A 17,647-nucleotide genomic window follows, 5' to 3' on the forward strand; every position below is an offset into this window, starting at 1 on the left:
TTAATGGACTGTAAAATACGCAAAACACTACTGTACATACTTGGTTTCTTTGGGATTCATTGAAGCGAACCACAGAACAGCTTCTGTGAGACTGCTACCTGGCAGCCACAAGATGTACTAGTTTGTTGACTAAAGTACAAAACCTGCACTTTTTGTCAAACATTGATTTGATTGTGATTTACGCATAACATTAACAGCTTCTTACTGTGAGAGTGGTTAATTGCTAAGCAACAGGAGCGAAAACTTTTTGCTAGTTTGTTAATGACATCGGAGTTAGGAGCCAGAGATTTGAGATGCTGAGGTTCTTTTTGATTTCATATTGTGCTGCTCACAAAATGTTGCGATGTCCTACCGCACTCTATATCTAGTTCCCATGATTGCCATCCCCATTTTCCAGAGCTCTTATTCTTAGTCTATTGGCTGCCCAGCAAATGAAACGAGAGCAACTGTGTAATCATTTCCTGGACCAAAAATAGCTGAGTAATTCAATCAAGACACTGTGGGTACTTCAAATGAAGTGCATAAGAAAAAGCGACGCAACAGGAAAGACTTCAAAATAGGGTCATTCCTAATTAAACAAGGAATGTTAGATGAATTAACTCTGTGTGTATTTGATTAGCGAAGAAATTTGATGATGAAGCATGGTGAGCTTAAACCACAGAGCGAGACTGACAGCAGGATGAACGTGCTGGGGAGAAAATATGGAAAAACAGAGGTAAGATAGAGAAAAGACAGATAGATGGAGGAAAGACAGAGGGAAGATAGATAGATGGAGGAAAGACAGAGGAAATACAGAGGGAAGATAGATAGATGGAGGAAAGACAGAGGAAAGACAGAGGAAAGATAGATGGAGGAAAGACAGAGGAAAGATATATAGATGGAGGAAAGACAAAGGAAAGATAGATAGATGGAGGAAAGACAGAGGGAAGATAGATGGAGGAAAGACAGAGGAAAGATAGATAGATGGAGGAAAGACAGAGGGAAGATAGATAGATGGAGGAAAGACAGAGGGAAGATAGATAGATGAAGGAAAGACAGAGGAAAGATAGATAGATGGAGGAAAGACAGATAGAGGAAAGATAGTTGGAAGGGGAGAGAGGATAAAAGGTGGATTGAAAGAGGGGAGTGAAGTGGAAAAACAGTGTTTGAAGGATAGGAAGGAAAGGATGTGTCTACGATAACGCAGCTGCTACTTCAATGTGTGAATGTGTGTGTTTGTGAATCCTTCTCTTGTTCTTACTCTCTCTCTCTGGGAGTTCTTAGGTTTTTCCTGTTTTCTCAATTGAGACTCCTCTCTATCTCTCGCTCAGCCCCAACTGCCACCCCCTCTCTCTCTCTCTCCCATCACCCCTATCTCTCTCTCTCTCTCTCTCTCTCTCTCTCTCTCTCTCTCTCTCTCTCTCTCTCTCTCTCAATCCTCTCCCACCAGGGCTTGTTAAGCGGAGGGCTGATATGTCGTTCTCTCCCTGCAAATCTAATTGGAGACAGGCTTTCATTGGCATGACATGGAGATGAGTTGCCAAATCCTTTCAGACCCGCTTTAGACTGCTCACACACACACACACACACACACACACACACACACACACACACACCACAGTACACATTGACGCAGCAGAGGAAGCAGCTAGCTCCGCCGCCGACGCCAGGCGAAGCCACCGTGACGATCTGATATAAATCAAGCTCACAACACTTCAGAGTCTCAATAGGTTTAAATAATAGCCGCCCTCAACACTGCTCCCCATCCCAGCACATCTTATAGAAACGGGTGACATAATGTAAAGAAGGAAGCGATTTTTGCACTTTTCTGTATACTAGACTCTGCATATATTCATACATGTGTTGCAGAGTGGTTGATGTGAGGAGTGGTTGAGGTGTTAGAGTCACTATTTTAAAGACGGGTTACTCACATATTATGCTTCATCCCAGTACAGTACGTTACAAATCCTCAGGGAGATGCAATAGGTTACAGTGTTGTATATCTACTGAGGCTGGTTGCTGTCATCTTTATGACCAACGGGATAATGATGATAGTGATAGTGAGTCATTTAAGCTACTGTACTTTACTAGCCTCCTTTAGCTAATGTCTGCAACATGCAGCTGTGTAGCAGCAGAAGTGGTGCCACTACAACACATAATATGTACGCGTCGACTCGCGTGATTTCGCGCTGAACAATCAAACTCGCATAGCACAACGCCGACAAAAGCATGTCAAAATTCAAACAATACTCTTCAGAGAGTTACAATAATAGGTATTTTTCCATCTCGAAGAAAAATGTCCTTTCTCTGCTCTCTTTTATTCATCCGTTGAGCATCTCTCACTTCACTCATAGGTTCCATCCATAATGGCACCCTCTATCCTATTTTGTGCACCACTTATAACCAGGGCCCATACAAGTGTTGGGCATCACATCACAGTCAGTTGGGCTAGTGAACACTGATGTGAGTGGACAGGACATGCAACTTGGTCGCTGATCAGGAACGAGACGAGTTTGACCCTGCTGGCCCTGCAGGACACTGGTTGGCACCTCGCAGACATGAGCTAATTGAGCTTTAGGACTTGGTGTGAAGAAGATAAACACGAAGAGTAAAAAAAAAAAACACTGACAGACAGTAATTCCATTAGGAGAAAAAAAAAAACAAGTGAATTGATGAGGATATTAAAGAGAACATTAGACTGATTAGCTGTTATTCTATGAATAATGGAATAGGTGTCTGCTGATCCAAGTGAATGACATTTGAGAAAGAGAGAGAGAAAAGAGAGAAAGAGAGAGAGAAAAGAGAGAAATAGAATGAAAAGAGAGAATAGAATGATCGAGGAAAAGAGCGGAAAGAAGTCTTCAAACGAAATTACATCTGTATCCGCACAGTGATGAATAATGTAGGACAGAGAGAGAATAGCGAGAGAAGTGTGTAAAGGTGTGAAGAGGAGAGATTAGGGCTCAGGATAGATTGAGAAACGTGGAGGATCAAGAGGAGTCAATGGCTGCCGTGGATTTGCGGTTGATTGACAGGAAGTTATGGGAAGGGACAAACACAGCATACATACAAAAACACTCACCTTAGAAATGTATATGACCCTCAGAACATATGGAACGTAGTCTAAATAGCAACGGATTTCAATAGAAAGGTTAGAGTTTAAGGGTGCGCCTGTGATGCGTTTGTGCACGAGCATATTATTTTAACATGGTTATTTCAAGTGAAGTGTCTCCTGACTGTCAACGCTTCAGGATTAATCCCCCAACCTCCCCTATTCTACTTCCACACTTCCGTCCCCCATTGACACGGAATGTGATTACCTCATCAAAGCAGAAGCTAGGTAACGGATCAAGCCATATCTGTCCCTGTGGGGGAGATGGGAGATGTAACAGGGGGGGAAGTGGGCTTTGATGTGGAGTGGAGCGAGTAGACCTGAGCCAGGGAGAGTTCAGCACAGCCTGCTGCATGAGTAACATGGAGCCACAACCTATGGACACGCCCATACACACAGAGTCACACACAGAGCTGTCACATAGGCAGGCCATGCTTGCACACGGGAACATGCAGATATCGTATGGTCACACATATTCATTCCCAAACTAACGGTATCGCTCGCTCACTCACTCACTCACTCACTCACTCACTCACTCACTCACTGTGTACACATACGGTGGGGTCCAACGTTACACCCTTGATTAAGATTAGAAAAAATTACTATAAAAACTGAATAATTAAAATACTGTGCTGTATTGTATGCTAAAAAAAACATTATTTTATACTTATACAGTTGCTCAGAGAAATAGATTTTGTTCAACAAGTAATCATTTTTTTTGTCTCAAAAAAGTAAGGTTAAAAATGATTGACAACCCTGTTTTCAAAACCTTCAAATACCTCACCTTGGGAGGATAACGTAACTGAGCCTTTTTCTAAAATGTTTTATGAGTTGGAGAACACATTGGGAGGGATCCATACAGAATCCTTCCAGATCCTTGATATCCTTCGTCTGCGTTTTATGGGATTGTCCTCTCAAATCAAACCACATGTTTTCAATTGGTTTCAAGTCTGGAAACTGACATAACTATTGCAAAAAGTTGATTATGTGGCCAGTTAACCATTTTATTTGTGGATTTTTATGTATGCTTGGTATTATTGTCTTCCTGGAAGAGAAATGGTCTAAGATCCCTTCCAATGTGTTCTCCAACTCATTAAACATTTTGGGAAAAGGCTTAGTGCCATTATCCTTGTAAGGTGAGGTATTGAAAACAGGGGTGTCAGTAATATTGACCCCTGCCTTTTTGAGAAAAACTGCATCTATTTCTCTGAGCAAATGTATTAGTATAAAATAATATACTTTTCCATTTGTGTAGCATACAGTACAGCTGAGTATTTGAATCATTTATTTTATACAGTAATATTTTCTTATCTTTGTGTCAATCATTTCAAACCCCACTGTACATATGAGCAGATTCACGCAGACATCACGCACACACACACACACACACACACACACACACACACACACACACACACACACACAGGCATGTTTGTTTTACTATCCTTGTGGGGACCAAACAATTGATTCCCATTCAAAATCCTATTTTCCCTAACCCCTAAACCTAACCTTAAACCCTAACCACTAACCCTAATTCTAACCCTGATCCTAATTGTAACCCTAACCCTAACCGTAAAACTTAACCCCTAAACCCTAAAATAGCCTTTTTCCTTAGTGTGACCGGTGAGATGTCCCCACTTATCAGAATTTTCCTTGTTTTACTATCCTTGTGAGGACACACACACACACACGCACACTCACAATCTCGCTCACACTCACTCACTAGTAATCGTACACACACTCCCCCACTGACAAACTCATGGACACAAATAGACCCCTGACGTTCAGCTGATGCAGGGCGTGAGCTTTTCATACAGTTCCTCTGATGTCCCTTAGTTCCAAAAATAATGCATCTCAACCATCACGTCCTCATGGGTGACTGAACAACATCGCCCCCTGGACCTCCCTTGAGTCTCCAGATGTTGTTTGTGTGTGTGGCCGCCCCATGTGCTGTACGTGTACTATCCTCCTTTACATCTCATTTCCGTTTGACCGTTGACCTGACGTCCCGTTCTTCTATCTTCCCTCTCGCTCTTCTCTCTCTTCCCCGTGTTTGCAGGACGACCACTCCATGTTCTTCCAGTTTGGCCCGTCCATAGAGCAGCAGGCCTCCATCATGCTGAAGATCATGGAGGAATACGACTGGTACATCTTCTCCATCGTCACCACCTACTACCCCGGATACCAGGACTTTGTCAACAAAGTGAGGCAGACCAGACCTGGGTTCAAACACTATTGGAAATTAGTTCAAATACACTATGTATACAAAAGTATGTGGACACCCCTACAAATTTGTGGATTTGACGATTTCAGCCACACCCAATACTGACAGGTGTATAACATAGAGCACACATCATTCCAATCTCCATTGACAAACATTGACAAACATTGGCAGTAGAATGGCTTTACTGAAGAGCTCAGTGACTTTTAACATGGCACTGTCATAGGATGCCACCTTTCCAACAAGGCAGTTCATCAAATTTCTGCCCTGCTAGTGCTGTTATTGTGATGTGGAAACGTCTAGGAGCAACAACGGCTCAGCTGCGAAGTGGTAGGCCACACAAGCTCACAGAATGGGACCGGCGAGAGCTGAAGCGAGTAGCGCGTAAAAATCGTCTGTCCTCCGCAACACTCACTACTGAGTTCCAAAATGCCTCTGGAAGCAACGTCAGCACAAGAAGTGTTCGTTGTGAGCTTCATGAAATTAGTTTCCATGGCCGAGCAGCCGCACACAAGCCTAAGATCACTATGTGCAATGCAAAGCATCGGCTGGAGTGGTGTAAAGCTCGCCGCCATTGGACTCTGGAGCAGTGGAAATGCTTTCTCTGCAGTGATGAATCACGCTTCACCATCTGGCAGTCCGACGGATGAATCTGGATTTGGCAGATGCCAGGAGAACGCTACCTGCCTGAATGTATAATGCCAACTGTAAAGTTTGGTGGAGGAGGAATAATGTTCTGGGGCTGTTTTTCATGTTTTGGGCTCCTTAGTTCCAGTGAAGAGAAATCTTAACGCTACAGCATTCAATGACAGTCTAGACGATTCTGTGCTTCCAAATTTGTGGCAACAGTTTGGAGACGGCGCTTTCCAGTTTCAGCATGACAATGCCCTGTGCACAAAGCGAGATCCATACAGAAATGTATTTTCGAGATCGGTGTGGAAGAACTTGACTGGCCTGCGCAGAGCCCTGACCTCAACCCCACCAAAAACCTTCGGAATGAATTGGAACACCGACTGCGAGCAAGGCTTAATCGCCCAACATCAGTGCCCGACCTCATTAATGCTCTTGTGCCAGAATGGAAGCAAGTCCCCGCAGCAATGTTCCAATATCTAGTGGAAAGCCTTCCTAGCAGAGTGGAGGCTGTTATAGCAGCAAAGGGGGGAGCAACTCCATATTAATGCCCATGATTTTGGAATGAGATGTTCGACGAGCGGATGTCCACATACTTTCTGGCACTCCAAGCAAAGTATTTTAAAAATGGCATCCATTTTCTCCTGTTTCTATATCTTATTCATCGTTGTTCCTATGAAACCCCTATGAGAGATGCCCCACACCCAACCTATTCTTCCTATGAAACCCCTATGAGAGATGCCCCACACCCAACCTGTTGTTCCTATGAAACCCCTATGAGAGATGCCCCACACCCAACCTGTTGTTCCTTTGAAACCCCTATGAGAGATGCCCCTCACCCAACCTGTTGTTCCTATGAAACCCCTATGAGAGATGCCCCACGCCAAACCTTAAAGCTCAAGTACAACTCTAGAGCTGAGCTGGCACACTACTAGTCTTACACCTGCACAGCTAAACCCAAGAGAGGAGCCAGAAGACTGCCAGACAGACAAACAAACTGTTTACTTTTCAAGTGGTGTTTCTTGTGTGGATATTGGAACAGAACGTCAATACTTTTCTTTCCTCGTCTTCCTCCTCCTTCTCCCCCTCCCTCCCTCCCTCCCTCCCTCCCTCCCTCCCTCCCTCCCTCCCTCCCTCCCTCCTCTTCTTTTCCTCATCCTCCCTCACTCTTCTACCTCCTCCTCTCTTCTTCCTTCTCCTCCCTCTCTCCTCTCCCCCCACCATAGATCCGGAGCACCATAGAGAACAGTTTTGTGGGCTGGGAGCTAGAAGAAGTCCTCCTGTTGGACATGTCTGTGGATGACGGAGACGCTAAGATCCAGAACCAGATGAAGAAGCTGCAGAGCCCTGTCTACCTGCTTTACTGCACCAAGGAGGAGGCCTACACCATCTTTGAGGTGGCAAACTCTGTGGGACTGACGGGATACGGGTACACCTGGATTGTGCCGTCGCTAGTGGCCGGCGACGCCGATAATGTCCCCGCCGTGTTTCCCACAGGTAGTTAATGGATGGGGTTAGAATGGGGGTCAGGAGAAGGGTAAAAGGTTAAGGTGCATACTAATCCAGGAGCAGTTTATTCCCCCCAGCTTTTAAACCTTTTAAAAACGGAAAATACTAAACTGATCTTAGATCAGCATCTCTGGGAAACTTAATCCTACTCTGGGTGAGCTCAGCTGTAAAGGGTGTTGGATTTTGGGATTACAAACAAGTTTTTAATTCATGTGGCACCTCTGTTATTTGAGATGGCTCTCTTAACCTCTCTCTCCACCTCCCACCTTTTCACCCCTCATCCTTCCACGTCTTCCCCTACCCCCCCATTTTCTTCTCGTTTTCCCTCTCTCCTTTTCCCCCTCTCTCTCTCTCTCTCTCTCTCTCCTTCTCTCAGGGCTTATTTCGGTGTCGTATGACGAATGGGACTACAGTTTGGAAGCTCGGGTGCGGGATGCAGTGGCTGTCATCGCCATGGCGACCTCCACCATGATGCTGGACCGGGGGCAACACACGCTGCTCAAGTCAGGCTGCAACGAGACCCCTAACAAGAAGGGCTCCAAACAAAGCAACTCCAATGAAGTGCTCAAGTGAGTGCCCTAGATGTGGGGGTAGAAACATAGGGTGTAGTATGGTAGAGACTATAAGGGCGCTACTGACCTGCAAAACGACTAACCATCATCTAAAACGGACACTTACCTTAACCCTTAACCCTGACCCTAACCAAATGTTAGCCAATTCTGAAATGAAATATCCGTTTGTCTGTCTGGAGTGTCCATATAGCCTTTTCCTTATAGTACACACACACCTAGACACACATACAATACCCATGCACGTACACACTCTCACACACATACACAAACTCGCACACACACACACACAGACCTTTGAGGAACATTGTCCTCTGTTTAGTCATCCCAGCAGAACCTGAAGAGGTGGACATGTACAGTCTTTTACAACAGCCTTCGTCTTATTTTACCATTAACCACAATAATCATGAAAGAAAACATATTTTTCTTTCTTCATTTACTTGTTTTGTTATCTGACGCATTACAGTACAGAACATTACAGTACACTCAGTACATGAATAATTAATCTCCATTTAGCTTCATAGGGCTTTGCTTTTAGTGCCTGCATTGTTCATAGATTATGTGACTAATTGAATGCTTGGGGACAAACGGATTAAATTAAAAGAGGTCCAAAGAACAGTAGGAGGTTAGGAGGTGTGTGTGTGTGTGTGTGTGTGTGTGTGTGTGTGTGTGTGTGTGTGTGTGTGTGTGTGAGTGTGTGTTAAACTCCCTTCCTCTAGCACTGTTATTGGGGTACTGATTGAGTTTCATGTGCAGTCTAATACGGGTTGGGGATTATTAATGCTGCTCTTATTAGACAATATATACTTGTACAAATGCCTTTCCCCTCTCAATCCTCCACGTTCCTTTTCTAAAAATAAATATAGTTGTATTTTTTGTGGTTGGTTTGGATTGTGGATTGGAATATGTGGGTTGTTGTTATTGTGTGTGTGTGTGTGTGTGTGTGTGTGTGTGTGTGTGTGTGTGTGTGTGAGATAAGCAACCTGGGTGAAAGTACAACATTTTTGGGATGTTTATTTGTTTTCTTATCAGATGCAGTTATGCGTACACGTCCCTCATCGCAACTTCCAAACAACAGGAATAAAATAACACAAACACAAACCCATGAATATTTCAATCCCCAACGGAGTTCCTTCTCTGTCACTGAGACCCAGAGTTGGTAGTTAGGGCCTGGCATTCAATCTTCCTCCTGGAGTACACCTGGGACCCTTGTCAAAACACACACACACACACACACACACACACACACACACACACACACACACACACACACACACACACACACACACACACACACACACACACACACACACACACACACACACACACACACACACACACACACACACACACCTGGGACCCTGGGGTGTTTCTACCCTAACTAACCAACCTCATTCCTTCATCTCAGGGCTGAGCGGAGGTACAGAATGAGAGGTGATGGTGACCCTAATGCCTCCCCTAACTCCTGGAAAACCTGCCCCCACCACCCCCTCAACCCCCCCAACCCCCCAGTAACAGACATTATGCCCTGTAGACCCTATGTGCGTGACTCGGGAACGTGGTGGATCCATGCCACCGGAGGATAGATAGTGTAATGCTAGATTTGCATGCCATGCTGTCAGACAGTGATGGACTACAGCAGGGGGGGCTCAGTGACTCACACTCTCTGTTTGGGGAGGAAGTGTGGTGTTGTGTCTATGTCTGTGTGTATGTCTGTGTCTGTATGTGTGTGCATGTGAGCGCGTGCGTGCCTGTGCATCACATTCTCTGCTTGTTTTGGGGGGCAGGTTGACCTCATGGGGATATAGCCTCTGACTGGAGGGTTCTCTCGTGTTACTCCCTCCCTGCCACTGAGAAGAGGACAGAACAGGAGGTCTTGTGTAATGAGAAAATGTGCTGGAAGTGGTTTTGGATGATGAGCTGCTATGGGGCTTATTGGTGTGTATGGCTAGGGAGGCAGAGAGAGGGGAGAGGTGTGGGATGAGAAGAAGTGTGTATGTGTGTAGATGTGGGGGAGGGGAGGAAGTGTGTAATTTTATCTTACGCATACAGGGGGGGGGTCCTATCTCTACAAAGTGGAGACTGCACCCCTCGGTGGTTCCCCAGATATGGGCCCGGATCAGCATGGCCAATGTAGATCTTAAACATCGCAAGAAAATGCACATTGTTGTCCGTTCTTCTCAATGAGGGATCTGGGCGCTCCTTTGGGAACGGATGCTTTGGCGTATCAGTGGCCTCGTACCCTGAGCTATGCGTTTCCTCCAATGCATCTGATTCACATGTATGGGATCAGTGGGTTTGGCCCTTGAAAGGTTGAATTTGACGGCTAGGGGTTTAGCCTTGAACGTGATTACGACTGTACAGTTGGCGCGTCACACACTCTACGAGAGGGTTGTATACATATAAGTGGCGTACGTTTGAGGGTTGGTCTGGTTACAGGAGTTTCTCCTTTTCAAAGCTCTTTGGTGGACATTTTGATGTTCTTGCAATAACCTTTTGAGCAGGGCCTTTTTCACATTGGAAGTATTCAGTGGAGCAAAAAAGTATTTAGTCAGCCACCAATTGTGCAAGTTCTCCCACTTAAAAAGATGAGAGAGGCTTGTAATTTTCATCAAAGGTACACTTCAACTATGACAGACAAATTGAGAAAAAAAATCCAGAAAATCACATTGTAGGATTTTTTATGAATTTATTTGCAAATGATGGTGGAAAATAAGTGCAACAGGCAAAGCGTCAATAAAGACTAAGATGGAGTTGTACTACACCGGCTCTGACGCGCGTCGGATGTGGCAGGGCCTGCAAACCATTACAGACTACAAAGGGAAGCACAGAAGTAGTTTAGCTCGTCCGGTAGGCTCGTGTCACTGGGCAGCTCTCGGCTGTGCTTCCCTTTGTAGTCTGTAATGGTTTGCAGGCCCTGCCACATAACACGAGGCAAATAACACTGAAACATGCATGAGAGCACCAGCTGTCATTCAGAGCCTGAGCAGCGACCTTAATTAGTGCTGAAAATTCACTTTTTTGGGGGGGGTGTTGCTACTGGATCCCTGAAAGCGCTATCGGACAGAAACTTTAGGGTCCGTCTCTATGGGCAGAGGCGGTTTCAATGCACCTAGTCCTGTGATTCTGGGACTTTTCTAAATGTTATCATTGTCTCAACGTTCAAAATTAATTTAAGTCATTGCAAATAGACAAAGCTGTTTCTCGGCTTGAGAACCTTCTACAGCCACAAAACTCACTGTGCACTATCAACTTAACCTCTCTAGGGTTCGTGGGACGCTAACGTCCCACCTGACCAACATCCAGTGAAAGTGCAGGGCGCCAAATTCAAACAACAGAAATATCATAATTAAAATTCCTCAACCATACATGTATTATACACCATTTCAAAGATAAACTTGTTGTTAATCCCCCCACAGTGTCCGATTTCAAAAAGGCTTTACGACAAAAGCATACCATGCGATTATGTTAGTTCAGTACCTAGTCACAAAAGAACACAGACATTTTTCCAGCCAAAGAGAGGAGTCACAAAAGGCAGAAATGGAGATAAAAGTAATCACTAACCTTTGATGATCTTCATCAGATGGAACTCATAGGACTTCATGTTACACAATACATCTCTGTTTACATTGTTTGCATCTCTGTTTACAATCTCTGTTTACATTGTTTACATCTCTGTTTACAATCTCTGTTTACATTGGCGGGTTGTTATGTTTTGCCTCCAAAACATCCGGTGAAAGTGAAGACAGTCAATTTACAGAAATACTCATCATAAATGTTGATGAAAATACAACAGTTATGCATGGAATTAAAGATATACTTCTCCTTAATGCAACCGCTGTATAAGATTTCAAAAAAGCTTTACGGAAAAAGCACACCATGGAATAATCTGAGTACAGCGCTCAGAGACCAAAACAAACAATACAGATTACAGATACCCGCCATGTTATGGAGTCTACAAAAGTCAGAAATAGCATTAGAAATATTCACTTACATTTGATTATCTTCATCAGAATGCACTCCCAGGAATCCCAGTTCCACAATAAATGTTAGTTTTGTTCGATAAAGTCCATAATTTATGTCCAAAGACCTCCTTTTTGTTTGCGCATTTAGTATAGTAATCCAAATGCGCAGGCAGTAGGTCCAGACAAAGTCCAAAAAGTTATATTACAGTTCGTAGAAACATGTCAAACAATGTATATAATCAATCTTTAGGATGTTTTTATCATAAATCTTCAATAATGTTTCAACCGGAGAATTCCTTTGGCTCTGTCGTAACCAGCCGCGACCGGGAGGTCCGTGGGGCGACGCACAATTGGCCTAGCGTCGTCCGGGTTAGGGAGGGCTTGGCCGGTAGGGATGTCCTTGTTTCATCGCGCACCAGCGACTCCTGTGGCGGGCCGGGTGCAGGGCGCGCTAACCAAGGTTGCCAGGTGCACAGTGTTTCCTCCGACACATTGGTGCGGCTTTCTTCCGGGTTGGATACGCGCTGTGTTAAGAAGCAGTGCGGCTTGGTTGGGTTGTGTATCGGAGAACGCATGACTTTCAACCTTCGTCTCTCCCGAGCCCGTACGGGAGTTGTAGAGATGAGACAAGATACTAAAAAACAATTGGATACAAGCTACTAAAAAACAATTGGATACCACAAGATTGGGGAGAAAAATAAAGAAATGAAAGAGAACGGAGCTAACTCTCACAGGCGCGTGCCTGACTGTGCACATGGCCTTCTGGGAGACCCATGACTCAATCAGCTCTCATTCTCTCCCACTTCACAGTAGAAGCCTGAAACAAGGTTCTAAAGACGGTTGACATCTAGTGGAAGCCTTAGGAAGTGCAATATGACCCCACAGACACTGTATATTGGACACTGTTACTCCATCCTGTGTGTGTGTGTGTGTGTGTGTGTGTGTGTGTGTGTGTGTGTGTGTGTGTGTGTGTGTGTGTGTGTGTGTGTGTGTGTGTGTGTGTGTGTGTGTGTTTATTGGGCATCTGATGGGAGTAATTATTGATTTACAGTTCATGAGGGTTGCCTCATCACACATTAAATTTTGGAAAGATGTGACCTTTTTAACCCTTCGAAACAGCCCCTATGACCCCAAGTTAAGGCACTTCCGGTTGTCACAGGAAGCTGAAAGTAACACAGGCTCTGTGTGTCTGTAAGCCTCACACTGTGTTACTCCCCATTGACTGTGTGTGTGAGTTCAGAAAATCACAGAATTCACGTAGAGCTCTGAAACCCGCCTTAACGGATTCGTCTGAACACATTGCAACTGGATCTATAACTTGTTTGAAAAAATAACATTTCTTTAACCATCACCAAACGGACATTGAATTATTTCTCGTAAATTACGATAGATAAATGGCGATTCTTTTTTTCCTTACACGTGTAGGTTTTTGTACTTTGACGTGAAGTGGTCAAATTAGCTCTGGATTACCGTTTTTGGACTTTAATCCCAGAAAATGGGCCTCAACTCAAAAAGCATTGAGGCCTCAACGTTATCTTGTTTCTTGGCTAAAAGCCCATTTGGCCAAACCTGTGCTCACCAAGTTTCATCTTCGAAGTCTTTTCCTTTTAGGAGAAATGCCCATGTCCATTTGGTGATGTTTTGTTCATTTGCAATAAGCAGCCAGTCGCTATCTGGTGAAATTTTCCAGTACAGCAGAAAAATGACAAAAAATGTAAAATGTTCTAAAACGGAAATTAAATGTCCAAGAGACTTTATTCGATGACTTTCTGGAAGACCGAGCCCTGGGGCACGACCTGAGGTCATCGGCCTATTTTAATAACACTCACGGACGTGTTGTAAGGGACCGTACATTTGCAATATGGAGATTCTCATCAACCATATGGGTAATGCCACTCGTGTCCTTTATGTAGTTTAGGGGCTCGTAAGTAAGCATTTCACTGTAAGGTCTACACTTGTTCTATTTGGCGCATGTGACTAATACAATTTGATTTGATCTTGATTTGATCTATATGGGGCTCTGACATCTCAGGCCTCATGAGGCTCTGACAGTTCAGGCTTCTCGGGTAAGTATTCGGGAAAAGGTGGCTTCTAACACCCCTTTTTGGAGCCGGTGGAACCTGTGTGTGCTTGGCCTACCGTGGGCATCCTAGTTTGGTACACTCTTAGCCGGCTTCGGGTGTGATTGTATGTCCACATAGTATGTTATACCAAGTGACCGACTGAAATTAAACGTGCAGTTATGAATATAACTACTGTTCCCTGAAGGAGGGAACTAGGCATAGCGTATTTTGCCCCCACGCTGTCAAGGGGTTTGGGCTCGCTGAAGAGCAGTACTGAATTGAGGAAATTAATGCAAGCCCTGGGTGTGATTGGCTCTTTGGATGTGATTTCAGTTTTTCAGGTGAATATGACTGGTCATTGACTCTCCATAGTATGTTATACCTCGTCCCTCCTTCAGGGAACAGTAGTTATAGTCATAACTGTACGTTTCCTTTCCGTCGGTCACTCAGAATAACAGTATAACGCAGGAGATGAGAAGCAGGTATAGGGAGTGAAGGTTTAATATAGACAGACAAGCAATTGAACAAGAACACCATCTGGACATAAACACAACGCGACAAACAATGCTACTACAGGGAACAACACAGAGGAGCAGACGTATATGCTGGGGCAATCAACAAAGTGAAGGAGTCCAGGTGAGTCCAATGAGCGCTGCTGCGCGTAATGATGGTGACTAGTGCGTGTAAAGAAGGGTAGCCTGGTGCCCTCGAGCGCCAGGGAGGGGGAGCGGGAGCAGGCGTGATAGAACCCCCCCCTCTCTAGGGGCGCCAGCGTCCCACCCGGGCGAGCTGGATGGGCCGGCTGAGGCGTAACAGCCTGACAATCCCGCTGCGGTGTAGAAGCCCTATGGGCCATCTGAAGCATGACGTGGGATGGGAACCTGCCAAGCCAACCGTGGCAAGGAAACCTCTCGAGCCAGCTTGGGCGTGACAGCCCGAAGAGCCAGCTTGGGCGTGACAGCCCGAAGAGCCAGCTTGGGCGTGACAGCCCGAAGAGCCAGCTTGGGCATGACAGCCCGAAGAGCCAGCTTAGGCACCCCAGGTTCCATCAGCGGCGGAATCCAAGCCTGACGTCACCAACAAAACAAGAAAACTCATGAGCCGGCCGAGGCATCCCCAGGTTCCATCGGCGACGGCCCCCGGGTCCAACGTCACCAACAAAATCAAACCCTAAAAAACTCCCTGATGCTTCTTGTAATGGTGTCCACGTTCTGTAAGGATCGACGCAGGATGAGAAGCAGGTACAGGGAGTGAAGGTTTAGTAACTGACGGACATGAAACAGAACAGGAACAGCGTCTGGACAGGAACACATAACAACAATAGATGCAGACACAGGGAACACCACCGAGGAACAGACAGATATACAGGGGGTAATCAACAACCTGAAGGAGTCCAGGTGAGTCCAATGAGCGCTGCTGCGCGCAATGATGGTGACTGGTGCGTGTAAAGAAGGGTAGCCTGGTGCCCTCGAGCACCAGGGAGGGGGAGCGGGAGCAGGCGTGACAACCTTAGTATCTAGATATTGTGTTTCTATTCCTGTGCTCTACACACACACACACACACACACACACACACACACACACACACAAAACACAACACACACATCTCTGTACTACACTCTACTGTAAAGTATGCGGTGCCCACGGTGGTCTAACACTCCTGCAGGTCGCTCATGCGTGTAGTACGTCTGGCATGTTTTTCTCATCCTATTTCACCGATAAAGTGGTTTTACCTCAGGCTGATTCAGGTAAAGACTACATCATAGAAGCTCTAAATGCCTGCCACACACACACACACACACACACACACACACACCTGGGACCCTGCCATTGAAGGCGGCTGTGGTGTTTCCACCCTAACCAACCAATCTCATCTCAGGGCTGAGTGGAGGTATATAATGAGAGAATACAGCCATAATTTTGTTGGCTAATAAATCATTGTCCTTTTTATTGGGGTAGAGATGTATTTAGTGGACTATTTCATTGTGCTTTTGGGCTATTGAGTTCAAATGTCCTCTCCTTTTGACAGAACCCTATAGAACTGGATGAGAGAACCCATCCCTATCTTTCTGTCTCTCGCTTTTGTGGTTTCGCTTTTGTGGTTTCTATCTTTCCTTTTTAATTTTCACTCTTTTATGTTCCCCTTTATCACCTTTTCAGTCTCTCTCTTTGTCCGTTTCCTCTACCTCGTTCTCACTTTGCAATCTCTCTTTCTCTCTCATTCACTCTCGTTTCCTCCCCCTTTCTTTCTGCTTCTCATTATCAGCACCATTCACTCCTCTGCTCTGATGCAGTCCATTCCTGCCAAAAAGCTCTTTGAATTAGCTGAAGTTGAATCGGAAGGCCCTCCATTCCACTCCTCTCTCTCCCTCTAGAAAGCATTGTGTGTGTGGAAAGCAGCCGCCAGCACCTCCTCTTCCCTGAAACTCTCCCTATCAGACTAGTTATCTCCTATCTTTCAACTCTACTACACACGGCTACTCTGTCTTTGTTTCTCTCTCTGTCTTTCTCTCTCCGTCTCTCTCAATTCAGTTCAATTCAAAGGGCTTTATTGGCATGGGAAACATATGTCTCTCGCTCTCTCTCTGTCGCTATATTTCTCTCTCTTGCTGCCTCTCTCATAACCTCTCTCTGTCGCTCTGTCTCTCTCTCTCTGCCTCTCTCATAACCTCTTTCTGTTTCCCTCTCTCTGTCTCGGTCTCTCACAACTTCTCTCTCTCCCCCTTTCTGCACTCTCTCCTTCTCCAAACAATTAGTCTATATTTACTATATAGACGCAAAGTATCATTCATACAGTATATAAACATGAATTCATGTCTCTCTGTGTCTCTCTTATTAATGACTCATTCATATACCACAAACCATTGGAACAACCAATCGGTAGTCCACACAGTCCCTTAATTATTGAAATGCTCAGTCTGTCGGATCAATGCTCACAGATACATAGCCTTGGCATGTTGACAATATGCTGTTTGTGTGAGGCAATTCATTTAGAATACGTCATTGTTCACAATATCTAATACGCGAGTAGGGGACGCATCTTGATAACGCTGCATGTCCACACATTGTGTGATGTTGTTCATCATTCAAGTGGACATGTTGACAAATAGCCGCGTGGAGTTTTTCAGTACCTTAGCCAGTTCCTTGAAGCCTCACAAATAGCTTCAGGTACTATGGGTTGTGTTCATTAGGAAGATAATGGAGTGAAACGAGGAGGTACTACTGAAACATTTCCTATAAAGAAAACGTTTGTGTTCTGTTGCAAAACGTTTCTCTACTGCGTGCCCTACTACTGACCACGACCCAGCTGAAGCTACAGTATTACTATCCCCTTGATAGGAAGATACCAACCTGTAAAACATGAGAGAGTAGTGTCTCCCCATACAACCTGAAGGAAGAGTCTTTTGCTGTCCGGGGCGGTTATGATAAGCCCCGTCTCACAAAGTGTCCCAAATGGCACCCTATTCATTTGACATCTGACCAGAGCCCTGGTCAAATGTAGTGCACTACTGTATGTAGGGAATAGGATGCCGTTTGGTAGGCAAGAGAGTCTTCCTCCAAATCCACTCGGCTACCCAGGAATGACATGTCTGTCCGTC

The 17,647-nt window shown here is 45.1% G+C and overlaps 1 protein-coding gene across 2 annotated transcripts in view; it reads left to right on the forward strand.

Moving 5' to 3' along the window:
* Positions 1-17,647, forward strand: part of LOC110495101 (glutamate receptor ionotropic, NMDA 2B) — a 110,745-nt gene that overhangs the window by 49,046 nt on the left and 44,052 nt on the right. For both annotated transcript variants that reach the window (XM_036949373.2, XM_090204513.1), the window contains 3 exons: positions 5,151-5,294; positions 7,169-7,439; positions 7,828-8,020. In XM_036949373.2, coding sequence (XP_036805268.2) covers positions 5,151-5,294; positions 7,169-7,439; positions 7,828-8,020 — 608 coding nt within the window. The remainder of the gene's footprint in view (positions 1-5,150; positions 5,295-7,168; positions 7,440-7,827; positions 8,021-17,647) is intronic.

Source organism: Oncorhynchus mykiss, chromosome 17 (genome assembly GCF_057628025.1).
Source record: "Oncorhynchus mykiss isolate SJ-2025 chromosome 17, ASM5762802v1, whole genome shotgun sequence".
In the NCBI taxonomy this organism is placed as follows: domain Eukaryota; kingdom Metazoa; phylum Chordata; class Actinopteri; order Salmoniformes; family Salmonidae; genus Oncorhynchus; species Oncorhynchus mykiss.